General features: G+C 41.9%; 1 protein-coding gene across 1 annotated transcript; it reads left to right on the top strand.

Moving 5' to 3' along the window:
* The first annotated feature begins 1013 nt into the window (after window positions 1-1013).
* On the top strand, window positions 1014-24627 carry sypl2a (synaptophysin-like 2a). Its single transcript, XM_071547539.1, has 6 exons — window positions 1014-1153; window positions 1394-1468; window positions 13130-13248; window positions 17720-17918; window positions 19785-19958; window positions 22401-24627. The coding sequence occupies exons 1-6, from the start codon at window positions 1139-1141 to the stop codon at window positions 22524-22526; spliced, it is 708 nt and encodes a 235-aa protein (XP_071403640.1). The 5' UTR covers window positions 1014-1138; the 3' UTR covers window positions 22527-24627.
* The last annotated feature ends 866 nt before the right edge of the window (window positions 24628-25493 follow it).

The raw sequence follows: 25493 nt of genomic DNA, 5'->3' as shown, positions 1-25493 counted from the left end.
GTTGTCGGACCTTTTCACTAGCATTTGAACGCACCACACTTTTGTGGCTCGGAGGACTGCATCTCTGTCAGATTTGTCCGAAAAATCACAAATAAATGCGACCTCATCCACACGTGTCTGGTGATCTGTGAATGCAGATTCAACCTGTAAATAAATGCCAAAAAATTACGTGTTTTGGGAAAATAAACTTCCAATTTGGAAATATATGTAGAATTGTTTTACATTTATTCAAATTGGGTGGTAGGACTATTTATTTGTAGAATTGTTTTACATTTATTCAAATTGAGTGGCATTTGTTTGTGGACAGGAAAATACATTTGTGATAATTATTTTTCATTTACAAGTCGTGATATATATTTCTGAAACTTGTATGCATTTTTTTCTTTTTAAGACAATTTTGACTCCATAGTGTAACATTACTTCTGAGATGAGTAATGAGTAACGCGTTACTGTTTAAGTAACGTGCCCAGTACTACCATTGTGGTTGTGTCACACAGATCCCGTGGAGACTGGCGACTCCAGTTTGACTGCCTTGCGCCAAGCTACCAGAGTTACACACAAAAATCCCGGAAGTAAGGCGATTTAGCCTTCAAAATAAACGTAAAACTTGTCTATTTGGGGGGAAAAGCGTAAGTATTGGTACTGCTGGTAAGCATTGTACATGACAATACATGTCCCAGTGAAAATACGCATTATAGTGGAATCATTACAGTAAACACTGTTGTGTATTGCTTGGCATTTCCTTGTTATATGGAATCTTGCATAGGCTGATGTTGGGTCGACTGCTTTTTGAAGGCCAGTACTAAGATTGATATTTTTGGATTGAAGCTTTCAGTAAGACATATTTTGTGCCAATTAATCTGACCATTTTATGCCAATAAGTATTTAGTGTTAACTCCACTACTACTACTACTTTGAAAATTAACGTGGAACCGGAAGTTGTGTATTTTATACTGCCTAGCTTGACAGTAGTGTTTGACAGCAATTGCCAGTTGTAGCCTGCCTGCCTGCGTGCCTGCTGTTAGCTGTTGTAACTCATCCCACCAAACGGAGTAATTTAACGTCAACTTTATTGTTAACAAAACTGCCAGCTTTAGAGTGAGAAATTGACACCGCTTTCTAGTTGTTGCACGTCTCAATGGACACTGTTCAGGTAGGTGAGTTAGTTGAACACTTAACTTAGCGTTAGGTCGGTTGACAGGAGTTAGCGTTAGCATGTCGCTAGCAAGTTGGCTAACAAGGGCAGGGCCAGTTAGCCGCAAGGTGATAAACAGGTGGCTGTTTGGCTGCTGATATCAGCGCTAACTTGTTTAGACCTGTATGTGGTTAACGGTTTATTTGTCCTGCTGAACTAATTTTGATTCGACTTCTCCACTTTATTTCCTATTCTCAGAAACTGCTGTCAGGATTCTCGCTGGATCTGGGACCTCTGAAAGAACCGCTGGGATTTATTCGTGTCCTAGAATGGGTAAGTAAATGAGTGAAGTGTTTAAAATTGGTCAGGTATCAAACCGTGCTAGGCAGCGCATTTTGCAAGCAGTGTGGTTCTAGTTTCTAGTGGAGAGAGTAGAACACAGAGTAGAGGTCAGAGTAAAACAAGGACTAACTGGACCAGAAACCTGCTGCAGGCTTTCTCTGTCACTGTTTCACTTTCAAGGGTGGAGACTTGACTTTTGACCCAATTCACTGAGTTAAACCGTGTCCTAAGGTGCTGATTTACAATGCATTTAGCTACTGATTTCCTAAAGCGGAATGATACGCGAATGAGCGTGCCAACCGTGTGCTGTGTTGTAACTATCCAGCTTAGAAGGAGTGGTAAAAAAAAAAAAGGATTGTGTGTGGCAGTGGACCGTCTTTGAAGTTGAAACGAACGCCAGGAAATTCCCAGATATTGTGCTGTTGGTAATAAAATAGTCCAGCCAAGTTAGTAGTAGCTGCCTGACTTCAGACTCCTGATAAGCAGTAACACCCACATTAGGAATGTGGTCTGAATTTGACTACAGCCTTCGACGCTATTTGTAACTTCAGAGATATCCATCGGCAGTAAATGAGACCTGTAGCTAATTTGCTAATGTGGAAAGTTTTGCAGAAGAGCAGAGGTGTGACTTTAATGCTACTGAGAAGCAGGTCTGCCTGGTTGTTGTGAGGAGTGCCAGCTGCTGAAACACTAATAGTTTGAATTGATGTAGACTGCTACTCAGAGTAACAAGCTCTAAATATTTGCTAGTGTCAGTCTGTGTGTTTGTCGTTGTAATGAGTGCTGTGCATGGACTGTAGACTAAAAAAAAGAGGTTCAGTCACACAGTAGCCACCTCTTTTGTGTCTGTATTTATGTTTGATGGGACTGCTGTGCTGCCTTGTCCGTTGAAGTAGGCGGTACTGTGTGTGTGTTTAAGGCGTGTATGTTTGGAGCAGCCATGTCCTGTCGGTAATTACCATAAGGCCCTATCTGCTGCTGTGGAGTTTGATTCCAGGTCAGGCAGCTTTCTGTGCCCGTGTGGAAGTGTATTGCACAACAGTCACTATCAGCTGGGTTTTTTTCACCGGTATGGAAAAGTATGGGAAATGGCTTTGATAATTTACAGGTCTGAATGTGCATGGAAAGTCGGAGACAATTTTGATTAAGAAAGCCATTGTTTTACTTATGTTACACACTATTAGATTTGAGCTTAGCATACACATACAAGCACATGAGCCTGCCTTATAAATGTAGTAAATGCTTTCTGTAAAAAAAAAAATACTTCTGGTCTTCAGTATACACAAACTGTTTTTTTTCCCACAGCCCTAGATGGGAAAAGATTCCATGTAGTCTGGAAAAGTAGGTCTCAAAGTCTGGCAGTTGGACTATGACCAACAACCCTGTATCAAGCCTTGTACGAAAGGGACAGAACAGAAGCAGTTGTTCATTATTCGGATGGCCTTGACTCATTTTTCTCAGCTTTCCCTGCTGACTGTTTGGTGTGCCGCTGACAGGGGGAGTGGTCACTTCCCAGGAAACTCACTGTAAATCCTGCTGGCTGCTGCGGCACGGCATACTTTGAGCATCTGCCCTGGGGGAGTGTGGGGGGGGGACACACATCTACTCTGTACACATACCACTAACCCCAGGGTTAAGGCAGTGACCGGACAGGAACAGGTGAAGCGATGAAGTTATTGCCATTCTTGTATAGCTGTGCCTGCTTGCCAACTAAAATGTCGATATTAGGATTCATAGGTTGAACATGGTTCTATACAACCGACCTGGAAGGCCAGTCGCTGCACTAATATTATGCCAGGCCATTCTAGTTCTGTTTTTCTTCATGTGCATCCACTGGCCTGGAGTGTAAATAATAAGGCTGGGTATTGGCAAGGACCTCATGATACGATACGTATCACGATACATGGGTCACGATACGGTTGTATCACGATACATTGCGATACGATACATATTGCGATACATTGCAATACTCTACATAATTTACTGAAAATTTAAAAATAGAGCTGAAAATACAACTTGCTGTGTACCACCTGGGTAGTCTAATATGTAAATCACATTATATTGATAACTCAGTGGACAAATAGGGATTTGAGGGAAATTTAAGGACATTATAAATCAGTTTAAAACATGATTTTTTTTTAATGTATCGATACGAGGGGCTGGAAAATCGATACAGTATCATGGTAAAAAATATTGCAATACTCAGCTGTATCGATTTTTTTGCACAGCCCTAGTAAATAAATGAACAAAATGAAGCCACAGCGTATACTCAGATTTAGGGCTGCAACTAACTAATTATTTTCATTGTCGATTAATCTGTCGATTATTTTCTCGATTAATCGATTAGTTGTTTGGTCTATAAAATGTCAGAAAATGGTGAAAAATGTGGATCAGTGTTTCCCAAAGCCCAAGATGACGTCCTCAAATGTCTTGTTTTGTCCACAACCCAAAGATATTCAGTTTACTGTCATAGAGGAGGAAAGAAACCAGAAAATATTCACATTTAAGAAGCTGGAATCAGAGAATTTTGACTTATTTTTCTTTAAAAATTACTCAAACCGATTAATCGATTATCAAAATAGTTGGCGATTAATTTAATAGTTGACAACTAATCGATTAATCGTTGCAGCTCTACTCAGATTTGTATGTGGCAACATGTTTGACTGTATTTCAGTCAAGTTCCACTTTGCTGTTGGTATTCTGCTGCCTTGAGGTAGAATTAGGCAGGATTCTATTCTTAGTACTCTATAGCCCTGGGAGAAACTTTGCCTCGCCCTGAAATGCTCTTGGAAGATGTTTATAATTGATATTGCTGAATGTCAAACAGGGGAATGCAAGCCTGTACATTAGCCAGTCACTCCAGTTTTTCACTGTGTCAGGTGCAGGTTAGCCTCCTCATGGAGAGGCGGTGGTCTGGCTATTTTTATAATCATGACATGATAGGTCTGTTTTTGGTTCACTATTGCTTTATGTTCTCCTAGTTGACATTATGAGCTGTATACAAATTCAGCTTGTTCGATGACATGCAAATCTGTCAGTATCGGAGCCATTTAACTAGATTTGCCTGCCGTCTCTAATCTGTCCTGCCCCTCCCTGATCACCCTGTCTGAGGAAAGGTAGTGAGGAATGCCTCAGTCAGTCGGGGGGAGGCTGGGTGAGGTGTTGAACTCTGGACAGGAGGAACGGCCAGGGGAACCCCCGCCCTGACGCAGGGTTTATTTGGGGTGGTCTCAGATTGGCCTGGGCGGGACTGGGTAAGAGGCGGGTCAAACGAGGCTGAGATGAAAGCTGAGAAATGTTGTGGAGTTCCAGAGACACCAGAAAGATGAAACCCGTTCCCTAAAATGTGCAGTGGACTAGAAGCTCGCTAAATACTCCACTCTGTTCCTCTGTGTGTGTATGAGTTGTTTATTATCATGCAGTCCTTAATGGATACTTGCAGATATGCACTGCAATCTGTAGGCTGTTCTCCACAGAGCCTGGCCCTATGGTTTGGCACATTCTGTTCAACCATTATGTAAATGAAAAGGATCCTGATGATTTGGGAATGCACTTCGGTAGATGTGGGTGCACGCCGGTGGACAAAGGACATTATTCTTGAGAGGAAGTAGGGAAACAATTGTCACATGCCTTAATCAGATGCTTCTCATTGGAGCGAGTACCTCCTCGGGTTGTCTTTGTCAGAATATTTCTAGGTATTGCTTGTTCATACACAGCTTAAAATACAATAAGCTCATCACCACCAAAACTTTACATATGTTTATGAGGAAAGACCAGTTTGGTCCTTAAGGCTGTACACTAAATGAACAATTACACCATCTTTATGCCTTTGTTCCTTACAGCTAGGGCTGGGTGATAAAACGATAACGATATCTATCGCGATAGAACTTATACTCAATATAAATATAATACATGCTCGATAGAAAGGTCGATAGAAAGCATTGCTTGGCTGGTTAAGTAAGCAACTCCACACAGCGGAGAGAAAGCCTTGGAACACATTCTTCTTGGAACACAGCAGCCAATCATATAGCAGAAACGGAAAAACCTCAAACCAATCATGTAGCAGGAAGAGCGTTAAGTCCTGCCTTGCTGTACAAATCCTACACGCATGCTTTCTGTTTTGTTTCTGCTGAAGTTGAGAAGAGTGGTGGAAGGAAGGCAGAGAAAGAAATGAGTGTACCGTCTGAGAGAGGTTCAAGCGTCGGCTTGGAAGGAGTCTTTATAAATCTTGTGTGATTTTAGATTTCAGTGTGCCTGAAAAACCTTAGGTGTCAAATTTAAGTTTGTCCCTTAAGGCAAATAATTCCCTGCGGCCAGAGGTGTCTTTAGGAGCGTTGCGTGAAGCCTCTAAAATGATCTCCTCAGCTAAGGGCTTGTATTTAGCGTTTTACAGTAGTTTCAGCTGTAACACCGCAGTTGAGTCCCTCGTTACCGTGGCAACTGCTCTCTTTGAAACATCTTCAAAACTCAACACTCCCCTTGCAATTTCATCAATCATTTCAATCATCATTTCATTTCATTTCATCAATTTCAAGTGTACATTTTTGTGACACCAAACCATGTCATAGATACTTATTTCATGCAGACTATGGCTGTGGCCGGAATGGATCTCTATTCCCTCATTTGTATTTCCCTATATAGTGCTGCTCTATTAGTGCACTAATTAGCAGTGAATCACACATGATTAATGAGTGAATTCGGACACTTAATTCATCATCATTCATCATCAACCTGTGTCTGCGTTCACCAGTCGCATAAACAAATGTTTCAGCTAACATTCGACATGTTACCAATATTCCTTCAAAGCCAACCACATATGTGTCACTAGCTGACATTAAACAGAAAAAAATATTCACCGACGTTCCCATCTAGGCGTTTTCCGACCTTATGTCGGTAAATAAATATTCCATGCATTGGAATATTTTGTTTATTTTCACACAGCCGACACTTCACCAATCCAGGTGTGCGGTTTCCTTCACGTTTTGGATTCTCACTAGCTGACATTAACAAAAAACATGTTACAATAAGCTATGTACCGTATAACTTGCAGCTAGAGATAAATACCTTCCTGAACAACAGACCTTAATGTTAATGTTAGCGTTAACAAGCTCAAATTAGCTTAACAAAATGTGCACTTATAATTAGTTATGAACTATGAGTTAAAAGAAAACATCTTTAGAATAGCTTGACATCTTTGGGGTACCAAAAAACGTTTATTTACTTGCATTTGTAAACAAGGTTTAGTGAAGAAGAGGATGCCATTATTATAAAACCACAGAAGGGTTACAACTTCATTGCTTGGTAACGGCCAGGTGACAACAGACTTGCAATGCATTTTGGTATACTTTCATGGTTTAGTGACCAGGCTTGTTCACTAGATATTACAGTGCATTGTGGGAAATATGTAGTGCCCTCAGAATCATTCCACAATATCATTTTACGATTCGGACACTAACAAAAAATGTCTGACGTACGTATTAGTGCCCTAAAACGCAGATAGTATCATTTTTGTGTACTAGAAACGGACTGGCTTCAAGCTAGCTAATGGGGAAAATGCATTGAACAAGCTGCTAGCTTGGTGGATTTCAATCTTGCCAACAAGAACATTGGAAGCATATTTGGCTATCTGGCTAGCCAGCCTGAAGCCTCCTACACAAAAAACATAATTTTCTTTGACTGTAATATTAATTAATTTGAAAATAATAGCATTATGAAAATGGCACAAATACTTATAGGACAATAAAGTATCTATCTATCTATCGTAAGAGACCAGGGGAGGCCCCTTAACATTTTTTTTTTTTTAAAGATTTATTTTAGGCATTTTATGCTTTATTTGATAGAGACAGTGTGAGAGAGAGACAGGAAGGTATGGGGGAGAGAGAGAGGGGAGGACATGCAGCAAATGACCGCGGGCCGGATTCCAACCCGGGTCACTGCGGGAAGGACTGAGCCTTATGGTACACGCTCTACTCAGTGAGCTACCGGGGCGCCCCCGAGGCCCCTTAACATTTAAGGAAATGAAATTCCCTTAAGGGACTTTGTGCAACCCATCAGCAATTGGTTTGAGGTTTCTCAGTTTCTACTGAATGTGTTGGTTGTGTAACCTAACTTTGTTCTAAGGCTTTCTCTCCGCTGTGTGGAGTTGCTTACTTAACCAACCAAGCACTGCTTTATATCGACCTTTCTATTGAGCATGTATTATATTTATATTGAGTATAAGTTCTATCGTGATAGATATCGTTATTGTTTTATCGCCCAGCCCTATATATATCAATATCGACTGATAAAAAAATATTATATCGTGATAAAGATTTTTGAATATCACAAAAAAAATATTCAAAAATCTTTATCACGATATAATATCTTTTATATTTGTGTTATTTGTGATATTCATGGACAGGATTTCAAGGCGTAGTCGTGGAGGGGAGGGGTTTCAGTTCGGTGGGCTTAGGATTGCGTCACTGCTTTTTGCAGATGACGTGGTCCTGATGGCACCATCGGTCTGTGACCTTCAACACTCACTGGATCGGTTTGCAGCTGAGTGTGAAATGGTTGGGATGAGGATCAGCACCTCTAAATCTGAGGCCATGGTTCTTAGCAGGAATTGCCCAGGGATTGCCCACTTCGAGTTGGGAATGAGTCCTTACCCCAAGTGAGGGAGTTCAGGTATCTCGGGGTCTTGTTCTCGAGTGAGGGGACCATGGAGCGGGAGATGGGCCGGAGAATCGGAGCAGCGGGAGCGGTACTGCGTTCGCTTTACCACACCGTTGTGACGAAAAGAGATCTTCATCCCAACCCTCACCTATGGTCATGAACTATGGGTCATGACCGAAAGGACGAGATCGCGGATACGAGCGGCCGAAATGGGTTTCCTCAGGAGGGTGGCTGGCATCTCCCTTAGGGATAGGGTGAGAAGCTCGGTCACCCGTGAGGGACTCAGAGTAGAGCCGCTGCTCCTTCTCATAGAAAGGAGCCAGTCGAGGTGGTTCGGGCATCTAGTAAGGATGCCTCCTGGTCGCCTCCCCAGGGAGGTTTTCCAGACACGTCCAGCTTCATTAAACGAATTGAGGTGCTATATGTGTCATTTTGACATCAATAAATCATGACCCCATTCATTTTGAGACCTCAGTATAATTACTGTAAACAAACGAGACCATCACTGAGGAGATTGTCAGCCTCTACACTGCATTTTACATTGTGAGCTACAGGATCAGATTTGGATGGAAATCTGCTTTACGGCACAAAACAGGAAGAGGGTGCAAACCGAGCTAAAGCTTTCAGAGTTTCTGGCAATGGCAGATGGTGAAAGGAGTGAAAGGCCGATGGAAAAATAGCCTCCAACTAGGGCTGTCAATGTTAACGCATTAGAATTAGGATGGTTTCTGTTTTTTGGGGGACCTATTGCTCCTTTTGGGCTTTCTAGGTACTTGTGACTGTGTAAACAAACTGAGTTGGGTGGCCACTGGCCACACTGGTCTGTTGTGTCTGTCGGTGTATGTTCATTTAAATTCATTTTCGATGAGAGAAATCTACCTGTAAGTAATTCTGTCCATTTTCTGATCGATCAGTGTGGCCCCCTTAGCAAAGCCAGAGAAATATGATGGAGAATAAAGGTGCACTGCTCAATGGACGCTTTAGATTTAAAACAATTTTGGACGGTTCTGCAGACAAAACCAGTGTTATATACAACCTCTGTGAATGCAAATTCAGAGTTTGACTTATCACTTGAGAGCCACACATGACGGTGTTCAAAGTGCCAGTCAGCAGAGTCAGCATCAGATTCTAATCCAAGAATGAGCAAATTGTGCAGAAAAAACAACAACTTTTTAATGTAATTTTAGCATGCAGTTAAATATGAGATTCATCACAATTCATTACAGAAAGTTTAAGATTAATCACAATTAATAATAGTAGTTTGACTACTCAGTAAAGATAAAGACACTGGGGAGGGGGGGGGAGGGTTAGGAAGCAACGGGACTGATGGGAAATATAGTTTTTTGAGAAACACTACCACTAACAATACCACTGCCGTGAGATAGTGGCTACCAATCATCTCCACCATGGTCTGTTTACTTTAATTATACCAAGGTATCACCATCAATCTGACAACTATGTATTGATGTTTAAAGGAAAAATCCACCTTAAAACACTTTTACACTTTTAAAAACAGCTATTGGAAATATACCTTTTCTGGGTCCACTCCATCTGGGCATTTCTGGGTCCATTTTGTTGTATTTGTCTTATTCCTGCAGATTAATGACCAAACGTAGATGCTGTGACGTCATGTCAAGATATCTATATAAGCAGCTACAATGGAGTTTAACAGCAGAAAATGTTTCAGCGCTCTAAAACATCAACGGTAAACATCAGGTTTTGGTGTCAGTCCCTCAGAATCAAAGAGCGAGGGCTTCTTTCTAGAGCCGCCGTTTTGCACCAAGAGACGTTCAACAATCATACAGGGAGAAATCCATCCTAGAAGAGGCAGCGAGACCACCAACAGTAGCTTCAATAGACCAGAATGCAATGCAACGTGTTTTGAGTAAGGGGCGAAAGATTTTCCCTTTTTAAAAATGCTACACTGGTGTGTTTTCACATGAATACCACAGACGTAGTGTAATTTTAGAAATAAGCCTGTGTAGTATTCCAAGTGTTCATTCTGGGATCAGTAGAGATGAGAGCTGAGACGCAGACTGTAGCGCTGGTGGTAGCGGGGTGCGGTGGGAGAGACAGATGGTGAGAGCTGGTTCATCTTCGCCACCATCCTTCCCATTTGGCATCGGCTTTCTGACAGAGTGGCGCTGTATCAAATCCCTCTCCGCTCTGTCCCTCGCTCTGTGTCACTGTTTCAGCACTTCACCCAATGTCTTGCCTTTTAAAAATAGGAGGCAACAGAAGCAGTTTGGATCTCAACAGTATTGTAGTGGGGTTAGACCAAGACTTGACAGTGCGAGTATTTTGCTCGCATTTGCTCCTAAAAAAAAGGAGAAAAGCCCCTGAAACAGCATTTCAGCCATGAGACTAGGGCTGTACAATTAGTCGAAATCGCAATATGGCCGACTGCAATTTTCAAATCGCCAGAGGCACCATTTTAAAAGAAATATTGTGGTGCTGCAGAGATGTCCTGGCCTACACATCATATTCTACAGACTTAAGAAAACACCTTTGTTTGGTACAGATCCCCGCAAAAATCACACCATAATCATTTTAATACGTTTTTCAATGAAAATGAGAATAATGATCGCAATTGCAATATCAGTCAAAATAATCGCAATTAGATATTTTTTCAAAATCGTTCCGCCCTACACGAGACACTAAAACCCTCCGCTGAAACTCAGGGTAATAAGAATAAAATAGTAAAACATTTTCATGCATACTTGTATGGAATCCGATCAAATCGTTGTATTAAAGTCAGTTCATGTTAAAGGCTGATACCAGTGGGTTTTTTTTTTTAATTTGGAGCCAATGGTCTAGGTTGCCGCTCTCCTTTCCATTCTTCCTGCTGGTGTCTGCTCAGTCAGCAGAGTTGGAGATATCAGCGCTTGTTTTCCTCCTCCAGAAGAAGCCGTTTGCTGACATTCATTCTTGTCCAGTATGAAAAACTTCCGCAGAACCAGATAATCCATCACAGTCAACTTGAAGCCTTCATTTGGTTGGGTCAAACTTTCCATTTTATTGTTATGTCGTCGTGCCCAAGTTGAGTGTTTTCATATCAGTGCTGCATTATGTTACGCTCTGCTTTCCTGTCAATCACCTGATACCCACAGGAAGAAATGGAAGTCTCCACCAGGAAAGAATCTGTCAAGAACATGCCCCTTCACAGACTGAATTGGCACATCCATGTCTATTTATTAAGGGCGTCTTTGTTACCTGGGACAGCAGTTAATTTCAAGATAGGTTTAAAAACAAGTAAATATTAAAAAATCTAATGACGTATGGCATGCATTGCAGAACGATTGGGGGAAATGTCAACTAGACGTAGACCAAAGTAAATGGGCTGTTACTCTAAATCAGTGGTTCTCAACGTGGGGTGCGGGGACCACCAGGGGTCCTTGAGGGGGTTTCAGGGGGTCCACAGCAAATTGATGAATTGTTAAACTTCACCATTATTTCATTTACAAGAAGTTAACACAATTAGAGAATGTAGAAGAATGACTGTTTTGATCATAGTTTCACTATTTTCTCTCTACCTACAATACAGATAGTCATGGAATTCTGGACAAAATCACATCTGACAATAAAAATATTCTTAGATGTCCGAGAGACAAAATCTCATCAAATGGGGTTCTGTGGCCCTAAAGTGTACCAAATTATGGGTCCTTGATATGAAAAAGGTTGAGAATCACCGCTCTAAATGACACTAGTATGGGCTTCCCATAGACAGACAGTGTAGTATTGAGCAATTCTGCAATAACAATATCTTCAGACAAACTGCATCATATCCACCATATCAGAAGTGGACAAAGTTGCAGGCCACATTTAACTAGATCAGAGCCATAGCTGTTTGTAAGGAGCCGGGCTAGTTTAAGCTGAATGTTGTATTTTTCAGCCTGATGTCTGTTAGGGTTTGCCATGTTTGCTCTCTCAGCACTCTGTGAGGGAGGGAGTTTCCTGTGTGGAAAGAGGATGTCGGATGGGACAACTGGAAGATAGTGATAGTGAGAGAAAGTGCGGAAGTCCAGTCACAAGGTGAAAAATTCACTTCTGATACTCGTGGAAAGGGAGAGGGTATTCTGGGGTTAACCCTGCAGTGGTCTCCTCTCTGTCTTTCTTGCTCAGTGAAGGATGTAGTTTTTAGGTTTTCTGATCCTGAAATAAAATCTGCAGTTCTGTGTCGTCAAGTTCCCAGTGCCAGCCACAACCAACTAGTCATCCAGTCCTTTCCTGTTGAGTCTTGACCTAGTAGGGTGTCGGTCCTGGGTCTGAATCTTTCTTGCCAAGTCACCACTTTGCCACTTTATGACTGCCTTAAAGTAAACTTCACAGTATGCAACTTTTGTCCTTGAGGCAGGAAGTGTATTGCTAGTCCCGCCCTCTTCCCCCTCAGTTGGTCAGGTTCCCACCCCAACACTTGTCACTCCCCGTGAAACAGCATCTAGCCTGAAGCTGAGGTAACCGGCATCTGTAAAGCCTCCACAGATGTTGAAGAGGCAGACGGCGAACGCTGCCAATCTGCATTAAAAAAAAAAAGCAACGCTGATATGGATAATGTGACGATATTTTGGTGATGAGTATGCATGCTTTCATAAGATATTTACACACAAGGAAATTTAGAAAATGATTAATGATCATTAGTAATAAGTAATATGGATATGATGAGCAGGTTTCATTTTACTTTGTAGTAAGAAACAGTAGAAACAGCTGCTGACTGCAGCTCTTCTCAGTCAGTGTGGGTATACTGGGTGGGTGGCGCCCCTCCTACACACTGCGGGCGCCACCGGAGTGAGAGCAGCCTTGGCTTAAACAGTGCCATATTTATCTTCAGAATAAGGTTATGAATGATTGAATGATTTGTATATTGCTCAGCGGTATTGTTTGACTTAAAGCTATTTGCCTCCTTCACATGAAAACATGTTTTTCTGCCCCATCCATCCCTATCTCTGCCTCTTCCTTCTTTGTACCCCTCCTCTGTCCCATCTTTCAATGGCTCTACAGGTCTTCACCATCTTTGCCTTTGCCACCACTGGAGGCTACTCCGGGACAACCCACCTCACAGTCAAATGTCCAACCCAGGAGCCAAAACTAGTCAACCCTGTGTTTGGCTACCCATTCAGGTACAGCACTAGAGCACTCGCAGACAGATGATGGGGGGGGGGGGGGGGTTGCTTTTCCTACAATTTTATACCATCATCTTGAAAGAAACACACCTGTGAAGTCTTTTTGTGTGAAAATAATTGAATATAATTTAATTTAATAACATTTTTAGAAATTTAATCTAGTGCCCCTCTCCCACCTAAAGAACTGTACTGTAGCTTTTAAATCAGCAAAAGAAGGGACATTTTTACATCTTAAATTATAGTGGCCTATAAATCCTCCAGCCAAGCAAAAAAAGTGAAAAAATATCGCATTCCCAGTAGGAAGCCGCAGTACAAGACACTCAAATGGTGCAAAACCACCTGGAAAATGTCTGCTGTGTTTAACTACTAAATACATTTTAAATCAACTTGAGTTTAGCTTTTGTGTACTTCCACATTTGAGTGTCAGCAAAACATGCAGACTTAATGTTTTCTGTATCTATGAAATTAGTTCCCATTGTCTTTGAAAGATGAAATTCATAACAACTTACCTGTAGGCTAATGAAGTATACCAGTAAATACAGGGAGGAAGGCAGTGAGTGCAAAAGTCTAAATAAATCATTCAAAAAGGTGTACTTATACACTTAGGTTTGTACCTTCAGGTCCGTGGTTGCAAGCTTAATTTTGGTTGTACATTCAGTTCTGTGCTTGCAGTTTCAGTCCGTAGTTAGTAGTGGGAATGGATGTTGCCTGCTACAGTTTAAAGCCCTTTGCACACTGAACCAAAATATTTCCACTCTCTCACATTTTAAAATCATAATTTATCTAGCTTTTGCTGTAAAAAGCACAAATCAGTGGAAGCGGGTAGAAGGCTGAAGAGTGGACGGCCGTTAAGATTTGATTGATTGAATTATCTAGCCAACTGTATTGTTCGCAGCCATTCCAAGGAAACTGATTGGTCAGAATATGAAGGTCCAGCCCCTATGCCTTGCAGATTTTTTTTTCCTTTACAAACCACCGTTTACAAAACGTGTAAACCTGTCAAAAGTCTGTGAGCGTGCAGACGGACATCCGTGCATGATTTTTTTGCCTCACAGCGGGTAAGACTGAAACTGCAAGCACAGAACTGAATATACAGACTTGCAAAACTGAGTTTACAAGCACGGAACTGAATGTACAACCTTGCAAAATTAAGCTTGCAACCACGGACCTGAAGGTACAAACCTAAGTGTACAAGTACACCTTTTTGAATGATTTAGTATTCCATAAAAGTTGTTTGCACTGGCATGAAGGAATGACAGAGCAACGTTTAGGACAGGCCATGCTGGCATTATGGCTTTAACGTTAGCTTAAGTTGTAACAATTAACTTCATTCAATGTGATGGCATCTCCCAACATACGCTCCTCATTGGTCACAATGCAGCTTTTGTCCAGCAGATGTTGCAGTCTTCAACATGGCTTTGGTCCCAATGAAAATAAACTCATAAATAATGGCATTTTGGATTTCTTGGGGCAGAGTATTAGGCAAAAACTGCAGGAAGCCTTGAGAGACTTACACTGGGCAAAATGTTAAATAACCAAATATCAAGATAATTGAAATCTGCAAAAAAATTGGCAGGGAATTATCATCTGTGATGAATTCAGTGTATCGCCAGTCCCAATGTATTTGTCCAATGTGATGACGATGGATTTTAGACAACAGTCAATTTTAGCTTGGTTTATACAGTTGATATGATGCACCCAACACAATTAATTGTGTTACAACTAGGGATGTCACTTTCGGTTAATTTTGCTTTCGATAGGCCGACACCCATTAACCGGTAACTAACCGGTTAATTTTTAAGAAAAAACGCTTAATGACGTGAAATAGAAGAAAGTGGCGCTTTCCTTTTAGTCCGGCGCTCCATCAACTCAATGAGCTTTTTATATTATGTTATATTACTAGATTTCAGCATTGAGGTACTTAGATTCATGATTTTGCATAGGCATACTAACCTAAAAACCTATTATTGGGAACCGTGAGAAAGTTTCAGAGCGACAGAGACACAGAGCGTCCCTGTAACCATAGCAACTCACTCTCACTCCTGCCTGCGTGCGCACGGCGCGAGAGGAGAGGGAGAGACGCAGACGTCCTGATTACTCTGAGCAGCATGGGAATAAATTACAATACCGTAAAACTTCAATTAATAACGACAAATCACTATAGTCCTATAATATTCCTATAATACTCCGATAGGGACTTAGAGTGTCTGTGATACTCACTAGTGAGTTCATAGTGACCATATCATGGTATTTTCGTCTTCTGTAGTATCACTATAATATTCCTATAGGGAATTATAGATTTGTTGGGATATTTATTCAGTATTCATTTAAAATGTATTATAGGAATACTAGGCCTATAGTTGATTTTCATAAGGGAACACACAACAGACGACACTGCATTAACAGCACAAGTTATTTTTTCCCATTCCTTGGCTTTAGCAGGGCCTTTGATTCCACTATTGAATTATATTAAATATTATATGCTTTGGTTGACTTATTTCTGATAGTAGGAGTTCGGTCTCAGAGCTGGTAGACTTCTCCTTAGTCTTCCGTGTCATTTTATGAATGAAGCTTCCCGACATATGGGCCGGACCCCTAGCCTTATATGGCATTATTGGGGCGTCAATTGTGCAGCGAGCCCCGTATCAAAATACCGGTAGCCGACCTTAGAAAGGATGAAAGCCGAAAAAAGATAGAAAAGAACGGAGAAATGTCTTGCTGCTGCTTCTCCTGAGTTTTGTTCAGCAAATTTGACAACTGACAGCTTGAATTTCAAGTCATACTTTTTTCTCTGTACCGCCATGGAGATCGGGACTCGGCTTTTAATTGAAGTTTTACGGTATAATAGATTTGTGTTTATTTCTTGCTTTCCCCCTGATGGTCTGAATAACTCTCTGCTGCACGGTGCTGCTGAGCTGTGCTGCTCTGTCTTGTCTGTCCTTGCGCTGTCAGTGTCTCGCGACGTTATCAGTTATGAATTTGTTTTTCACTGCACGAGAAAATGGACTCGTGGCGTGAGAGCATGTGAAAAGTGTCAACTGCGTTAGTCTCTCGGTCAATGCGTGAGAGTTGGCAGCCCTGCTCAGACTGCTAGTTGAGCGGGGTGTATGCAAATTAACCTATAGACCGACATGCGTAACCGGTCAAAAATATTCTCGGTGGTTAACCGATTAACGGTTAATCATTGACATCCCTAGTTACAACAAATGACAAGACTTGTGGGTATCTGTCAGCATGAGTAAAGTTAGCTACCTTTCAAATGTACAACTTTTTCACCAAGTGGGGAGGATAGGGCTCAATTACTGGCTGAGGAGATGAGCAAGGCACAGCTGTCTCCCCCAAGGCTGTGTGCCTTGTTCAGGTTGACACTTCAGAGAATAAAATTCAAAGAATAAAAGTCACTGCTGCTCGTTTCTAGCAGCCAGAAAAAATGACTGTTTTGATGGGCTAGCAGTACTAGAGGCTTTGTCCCCTCCCCCTTTTCCCAAATGTAAGATGATTGGTCGACTCCAGTAACATCAGTTCTCTACATCACAAACTGACCATGGTCTGACTAGTGCATTTCATAGGAGCCATTTTCTCTAAATACAACTTTTGCAAAGCAACAACTTTTTTTTTCAGTGAACATCCATGTCAAACATTAAATTATCCATTACTAAAGCTACCTCCACTTTAAGAAACAATTTCCTCGCATTTGTGTCTTACAAGAAAGCAGCAGATGGCTGTATCTGGTTAGGTGTCTGTATGTTTGGACTTCCCACAGTCATTGCTACATAAAACACCACACTGAACATCGCTAGCCCAGACATTCCTCAGCAAGCTATGCTAAACTCCTTAAGACTACTCCTAATTTAGTCCACATTAGGGCCACAGACCCCCATTTGTGATGAATCTGAGAATATTTTTATTGTTAGATATGATTTTGTCCAGAATTCCATGACTATCTGTATTGCAGGTAGAGAGATAACAGTGAAGCTATGATCAAAATAGTCATTCTGCTACATTCTCTAATTGTTAACTTGTTGTAAATAAAATAATGGTGAACTTTAACAAATGCTGGCGACCCCCTGGAACCCCATCAAGGACCTCTCGTGGCCCCCGGACCCCGCGTTGAGAACAACTGCCTTAAGGGACCCATGTGTGGGAAGGCAACTATAATAATTTCAAGGAATGGTTAAAAGAGATTGTGTGTCCCAAACCTTATGTCATTTCTTCATGATGGAGTTGATCTACAATCATGCATAGCACCAGAAGGTTTTGTTCAATGTGCGCGAACACTCTTTGCAAAGTCTTAAAAGTCTCGCTTAATCCTTTTATAATTCTCTCTTCTTGCCTCCAATGGAGAGAAATGTAACCCAGGTGAAGAACTTCTAGTTGTCTTGTCTCTGAAATCAAACAGAGTTTTAAAAACAGAGGAATCCTCAGAATGTCTGTTGACAGTGCCATCTTCTTCTCCCTCTCCCTTCAGGTTGTCGGCCAACTCCTACCAGATACCACCGTGTAGCGGCGGAGCAGGGAACGAGACCTTCCTCCAGGGTGACTACTCCTCCTCGGCAGAGTTCTTCGTGTGCGTGGGTGTCTTTGGTTTCCTCTACTGCACCGCCACACTGATCCTCTACCTGGGCTACCAGAACGTCTACCGCCAGACCAGCCGTGGACCCATCGTAGTGAGTGCACCATCCAGGACTTAGCAAGGAGGGACTCTAGTGATCGGCTATGAGAAGGGATGTACTGGGCCGATTACTGGTCTAAAACTCCAGATTGGATACTGCAAAACCTGAAAGTTATTATCCACATAAGCACCATCGACTGACTGCTGTTTTGAGTGTTAGGATGTGGTCACACCTACAGTTTGTTTTCTTTGGTCTCAACCACAGTGGAAAAGTTTCCTTTGTAGCATTTTTGCATTTGGTTCGTTTAAGTTCACACTGCCCAATTACAAGTGAACCAGGGCTTGTAAACAGAACTGACATGGACTCACAAGTAGCATCCCATCAGATTCAAGATTTTGGCGGGGGGGGGGGGGGGTCAAAACAAATTTTATTCTAGTCTCTGTAACTTTAGCTAAGCATGATGGACTTGTCCGTGCTTTTTGCTGTAAAAAATAATTTTTGGGTGGCTGCCAAAGTGTAACTGGCAAGTGCCAAAGCCAACCAGGAAGGGGAAAATGCTGATTTGGTGCTGTAAAACATGATTTAGAACCATTTTTCGTTTTTTTATTTTTGCATGCTAAACAATACTCCGACCAGCAAAGTGGAGCTGATAAACGCTGTTGTACCCACTGTCACTAAACAGAAGAAGTCAAGCAAAAGCAATAACCAGTGTTCAGCGAGATGCTTGAAACTACTTCTTCAAAACGAGATCCGAGCGAGACAAAGATGTTACCCAACTTTGGAACAAAGCTAGATTTTTATGTGTATCATTGGGCTAGCTACCCAACTTACCGCAAGTCGCTGACGAGACGGTTTTGACAATATTATAAATTTTATGCCTGTTCATTATTACATTCCATTTTGAGTTTATTGATAACCTTTGTAAACAATACACTCATCCTCAGATGGAACGCTTACAGTCATATCAATGCTGTGTCAATGCTAAATCACAAGTGAGGACAGTAAGCACTGTCAATAAACTAAGATAAACAAACATTACTTATCCAACTAAATATAATGAGAATAGAAAATCACAGTCATCAAATATGTGATTCCTCTTATGCGGATATTATTGAACTGTAAGTGTCTTCTACAAAGCTGAATCCACAGCTGACATTTTTCCAAATGAAAATTATTGGTTTGTGGAATGGTAATATTCCAAATACTCCAGTTGCCTGATGTTACTGTTAGATGGGCATGTGCCCCAAGCACATATTTTGGCCATATTTGATAACCGAGTTTAAACACAGATTACAACGATCAAACATTTTGATTGACAGGTCTCAGTCACCGTCATGATTTATTATTTGCTCTTTTTTTTGAGGGGAGTGAGCTTATACTAACTCCTAAGCGTGTTACACGTCATATTCCCTCCTGGCTTCTGGAACTCGGCTAAGGCTACGACTAACCGGACAGTCCGGACGTATCTTTTGGTATTGCCTAATGATGAAAAATAGAATGGGTATATCTTTTAGTAGCATGCTTTGGTTCCTACCTGATTCAGTTCTGCTTCACATAATCATATAGTCAGTCAGAAAAAACTGCCAAATCAATAGCATACATTAAAAATGATTAAGATATTGTTTTATGCATTTCATTGAAAATTTATTTTTGTGCATTTGATATATTTAATATGATCAAGCCACTTCACTATTGGAAGTTGTTTGGAGCCATCTGGCATGTTAAAAGTTGGATGCCACTTTCTTATGCAACTGGAGTGGAGTCTTTGTTTGCTACCATGTGCATGGCATTTACTGTTTTTACATGTACTCAGGTCATTGTAAATGGTAGACAATGTGTAAATGCTGGGAAATGGAATATATTACTGAGCATTTGTGTTGATGTAAACATACTGACTGTTAGCTGTGTGTTCCCTACCAGGACCTGGTGGTGACTGGTGCCTTTGCCTTCCTGTGGCTGGTTTCCTCCTCAGCCTGGGGCAAAGGACTGACCGATGTCAAGTGGGCCACCAACCCAGAGCACCTAGTGAAGTCCTGCCCGGAGGTCTGCCAGGCAGGGGACTTCCCTTCCATGGGCCGCCTCAATGCCTCTGTGGTAAGTTCAGTCAGGGCGTTAACACTGCTCCACTTTTTCTGTAGAGAAAGTGCTGCCTCAAACACATTTTGTGCTGAAAAAAGTAGGTTTATTCCCCCATCAGCAAACAGTACTGGGGCTGGTTGCACCAACAGGGCTTACGCCTGGTTTTAAGCTAAGTCAGTTGTAACTTGGCGTTCTAAGTCCGACCTAATAGTTACGCCGGTTGCACCATCTAGGCTTAAGCCTTCTTCTCACTAAGACCGGGCGTAAATCTCACGCCTAGTCAAGAGCAGGCGTAAAGTCAAAATCTAGGCTGTTTCTATAGTAACAACACAGCTTGACAATGGCGCGTCTCGTATATCGACTTTACAACGAGCGGGCTTTTAGATGGGAGAGAGTTATTAGGGACAGAAGCAATCCATTGGACATATTCAATGATGAGGAGCTGATTGAGAGGTTTCGATTCTGTAGGAGAGATCTATTTGAACTTACTGAAGAGCTGTCACCGGACTTGCAGTTTGTGTCGGACCACAACGCAGCGCTGTCACCCGCATTGCACATTATATTTATTATTATATATATTATACACACCTTCGCAATTCACAGTAACGTTACTGCTCTCGTCATGAACCACATCCATCTCTGGAGAGAATCACTCTCTTCCAGCGGTTGGTCCATACTGCCGCTTTCCACACCGACCAAACCAGTAAAAGCAGGGGAATCCTCTCCAAAAACATCAACAATGATGTCACTGTATACTGACGTTTTCGGGGGAGGACCCCCGCCGGTTTGATGCATTTTTTTAGAGAAACGTCTTTCTTTGCCTTGCTCAGGAGGTCTTTCCACTTTTTCCTTACATCGTTTTCTGAACGAAGGCTGCCTGAGTCTGAACAATCATTTATGGCCTCCGTTATTTCTCTCCAAGCCGACTGCTTCTTCTTCTTTGTTGTTGCGTTGGACTGCTTGGCAGTCAGCGTTTTCTTGCGCTGGCTGTACAGCTCTATTCATTTTCTTATCTCAAGGTCTGTGAAATTGCCTTTTCTTTTTCTTTGATCCTCCATAACGTTGCCGCAAATTAGAAATGATTCGCAGCAAATTAGCAAGACAGCGGGAGATTGTTGACAATGTATCCTAGCAACGCACGCTGCTAGGCAATAGCCATAGTTGCGTGGGCATTCACATGGACGCACATCGCTAAGACCGGGCGTAGTTAAGACTAGGCTTAAGTTTGGTTGGTGCAACCGACGTAAAGTCCATTCTAAAGACCGGTCTTAACAAAGACCGACTTAGCAGTTAGGACCAGGCTTAGTAAAGACCAGTTGGTGCAACCCAGCCCTGATGTCCACCTCCCAGACACTTAATAGAGGAACTGTTACAACACAGCATCCTCCATACTGACTCTCTATGATTAGAGTAACAACTACTACCAACTTAACTGCCACTACTTACTCCACACAGTAACAACTACTACTTTACTGCTGCTTTGCTATCACTACTTGAACCATTTTCAACACAATAACAACTACTCCTTTACCAATAGTTCTGCCTCTGAAGTGTCAATCCATCTATCACAATTAATTTTTCTGCCCACGATGCGTATTGTCACATTTTTGTATTGCGATATATAGAATTTCGATATACCGCCCCATCCCTAATAACTACCTTACCCAGCCAGAGGCAGAGGCAGTTTGAAAAAAGAGGAAGTGTGAACACTATCTGAAGTAGTAATCGGAATTGGGGGTCAACCGATTAAATTACAGCCATTTAGCACTTTTGAAAACATTGACTGACAGTGATTTTGCAGTGTCAGCTTACATGGAGGTATTGACTGCAAGATGTCAAGGCAGCCACACTACAAGAACTAACTGAATCCTTTTACGCTTTGGTGACATGGCATTTCTACAATCCTTTAAGAAATCACACAAACTTGGAATTCTATCGTGACTCTGGCAAATGTTTTAGTAGTGTTTTAGTAATTCTAGGTTTTGAATCATACTCATTATTCAGAAATATTTTCTGCCTGTGCTTCTTCCATTTGTTCGGATTTTGGAAAATGCTGAATTTCACCACAGATTTCTGTTTTTTTCAAAATTACACTGATTGGCCCAAGGGGGCGCTAGATTTACAGGTCAATGACATATTTGATGACTGCATCATTTGTGGGGGACAGTTGCCTTGTTGCTGTGCTACACTTGATGCTGTTTCTGTGACCACCTCCCCAACCTCCACCTGAGTTTGGTTCTATTTAGGTTTGCAAAAGTGGAGGGAGTTGTAGATATGTGCCCCCTGCATGGATGATCATTATGTATGTTTGCAATGGGTTGACTTCATTGAGATGTATGGATATTTGCCCATGTGTGTTTTGCAAAGCAGTTTACATCACTATTTGAAATACAAAGTGTTCCAGTGCTATTTGTATTTCCCCATTAATTTCTTCATCTGTTTTCCTTCTTTGCACAGATTTTTGGGTTTTTGAACCTGATCCTGTGGGCAGGGAACTGCTGGTTCATTTTCAAGGAGACTCCCTTCCATAAGGATCCCAACCCACCAGCCACCATGGAGGAAGGAGGGGCCCCTGGGCCCTAAGCTGATTGCTAAGGATCCCCCAGCACAGCCCTGTACCCACAGCAAAGACGCTTTGGGCCCAACACTGATTCTAATGTCACCTTACTGAAAAAGAAACACTAGGAAAACAATTCATCTCCCAACACCAATAAGAGCTCTTTTTCAATGATGGGTCTTCAACTCAAGTAAACCCAGCCCCCAATGACTGAGCACTGTGTTTTTTGTTTTTTTTATATATATCGTATGTTGATTTCCATCGGCCAACTGTAGTCAACTCACAATTCCCCAAGTGCCTTAGACGCAGTTAAAGTGCAACTAGAAGCTAAAATGCCTTCACAATACAATACAATGACAGTTGCTGTGAATGTGGCCTGAGTTGAAAACCTTGATAGGAAAACGGCTTTATTCGGTGTCCAAAACAGCAGGCCTGGTCGCCCTCTCTCTCTCTCTCTCTCTCTCTCTCTCTCTCTCTCTCTCTCTCTCTCTCTCTCTCTCTCTCTCTCTCTCTCTCTCTCTCTCGAGCAGGTCCTTTCTACATTATCGGGGGTCCAGAAAGGGCCTGCTCTCCTCCCACTATGTAATGTTGAAAAACCGTAATTCTAAACATGCCGGTCGCTCCACTTCCCAGGAACGAGTCACGGCCCGAGGAGGTCAAGAGTTCTGTTGTTGAGCGCTCCTGCTCCGTAGCCGTGCTCATGCCCCTCCAGTGGAAAAAGAGATGACACCAGAGCCATGTTGTATAATCAGCCAAAGGGGTGCGTTCACAGAATGTACTTTTCTGAGTTCTGCCTCTGAAGCGTCAATCCATCTAATGAATAATTTGACAGCAATGCCACCCCCCCCCTGCCCCTCTCATGTTCTAATCCACTGACGCTCCCTCTATACCTCATAACTACATGGATGTTGCAGTTTGAACACGCCTCGCTTTTACACACACTTAACTTTTGACGGCTGCTTGAACACACATCGACAGTTTGCGTCACCAACTCCCCGCACCCCCTTTTCCTCTTAAGATCCGAGGCAGGACTCTACCCAAGTATCGCCCTTATCAAATAACAGTCAATCGGTATAAGTGTGTAACTATATGACGTGTTCCTCACTGTAAGGCCAAACTGCAGGTTGTAGCGTTTGCCATGCTTCTCAACGCCTGTACGCAGCACAAAGCTGGGTTTCTACGTCATGTTTACTACCTGTCCACTTTTACAGTGGAAGTGACTGTCAGGCCAAACCGTGCTTAGTTCCTGTTCCGTAGAAATGTGACATTTAAATCGCTCAACACTAAGTTCCATCCTGGTTGTGACTTATCTTTTGAAAAGAAGACTCGCAATGTCATTATTTATATATATTTTTACCAACATGAATTAGTCCATTACATATTTTTAAAAGCCATCGTTGGTGCTTCTGTTTGTGTTTCCCCATGGAAAATCACCCCTGTGCAGCTTCTCTTTGAGTGATCTACTTTGTAACATGGGTGTCAAATTTGCTGTTGAAATTGTCGTACCACTGTGTAGCTGTAGGCTTTATCTTGATGATGATAAATAGTACAAGTTAACAAAAGGTGGCCAAATGTGTGCCAGAATGAATTAATCCTGCTGTACATCTTTCTAATTTCTTTCTTTATTAATCTGCCTGACATGCAACTCGATAGCCAGTGCCTTACATTTGAAGGTTTTGTATTGAAATTGTCAGTTGCTCTTTGTGGGAAAATGAATCACTGTTCATTGCTATTTGCAAACTTTTGATTATTTGCATTGCACTAAGAGTGATCTAACTGATATCAATGAAGTCTTGTGCCTTAAGAGATTGTTCTGATTTGAGCAAAGTTTTTTGTGCCTTCTGTGCAGCTCCTTTATTTGATAGCCATAGCCCCTGTAGGGATTTATGAGGGGCTGTTTCAAGTCACTTAAGCCAATATATTTTCCACGTTACACTGAAATTAGAAGTATATTTAGTAAATTGCCTTATCAATTTTAAAAGAGAAATCTTAGTTTATTTTGAACACACAGGGATGTCTATGTAATGGATTACTGACATTGGACTTTTTGTATTGTATGCCTTGTTTGTGCAAAAGAAACAACGGTTTGTCTGTAAGTCTTATGTATTGACATGTTTAAAAAATGAGAGCTGCAACTGTTGGTTCTGCCTCCTTTCTTGATTACTTTGCAAAATACGTTTTTTTACCTCTAAATGTGCACTTCTCAACTCCCCCTCATGGTTTAAATACATGAAAGGTCTTACTGGATTGTGAATCTTTGTACTAATATATTGAGAAGTGGGACCAAAGGCTGTGAGGAGACATTTACCCCTTCAGTGTTACAGTTCACCTTTTACCCACTAGGTAGTACTGTTTTGGCTGGTGGAAATACTTGCTTTGCATGCTTTGCATATTGCTAAGCCTGTAAGGCAGGGTTTAGATAATAGTTGACCTGATCCCGGGGGGATTTGCTTAGATGACTGACCTAAAATGTTTATTATAATTACGTGTATTTCAACTGGAAAACTGTCATAAGGAATGTCGTTGTGGTGGCATCTTGACACCCTACACAGTGAAACGATTCTGGATGAACAACCATCATAGTGTCTTTGAAGTCTTTCCTTCATACGAGAACCCCCCCCCCCCAACACACCCACCTACCCCAAATGATTTTGATTAGAAAGGCATGCAGTGTATATAATGTACAGCGACTGTGCATCTTAATGGTGTACCTTGTTTGTGCTTCACCGCCGCCCTCACTAGCTCTGCAGGGCTTAACCACTTAGAGGGATTAGGAAAAGGGAAGGTGCCTTCACGTGTATGGGTCTGTGCTATTCCACCCCCCCCCCTAGCCTATGGACAGAACTGTTGACTAAGGATCACTGGCCAGGCCTGCTTTAGCTTGACCTTATCACTCATTATGTGACTTTTGATCACCACTCATCAGACTTTCCCTCGCCTACTGGGCCATAATGCATTGGTCCAAACAGTCTTATTATTTTCACTCCCGTCCC

The sequence above is a fragment of the Centroberyx affinis genome, unplaced genomic scaffold (genome assembly GCF_046629955.1).
Source record: "Centroberyx affinis isolate AG114_WGS23_722 - 3 ecotype Tasmania unplaced genomic scaffold, CSIRO-AGI_Caff_v1 ptg006006l_1, whole genome shotgun sequence".
Lineage (NCBI taxonomy): Eukaryota > Metazoa > Chordata > Actinopteri > Beryciformes > Berycidae > Centroberyx > Centroberyx affinis.
Note: the sequence above shows the minus strand (reverse complement) of the source record. Positions and strands in the feature narration are given on the sequence as shown.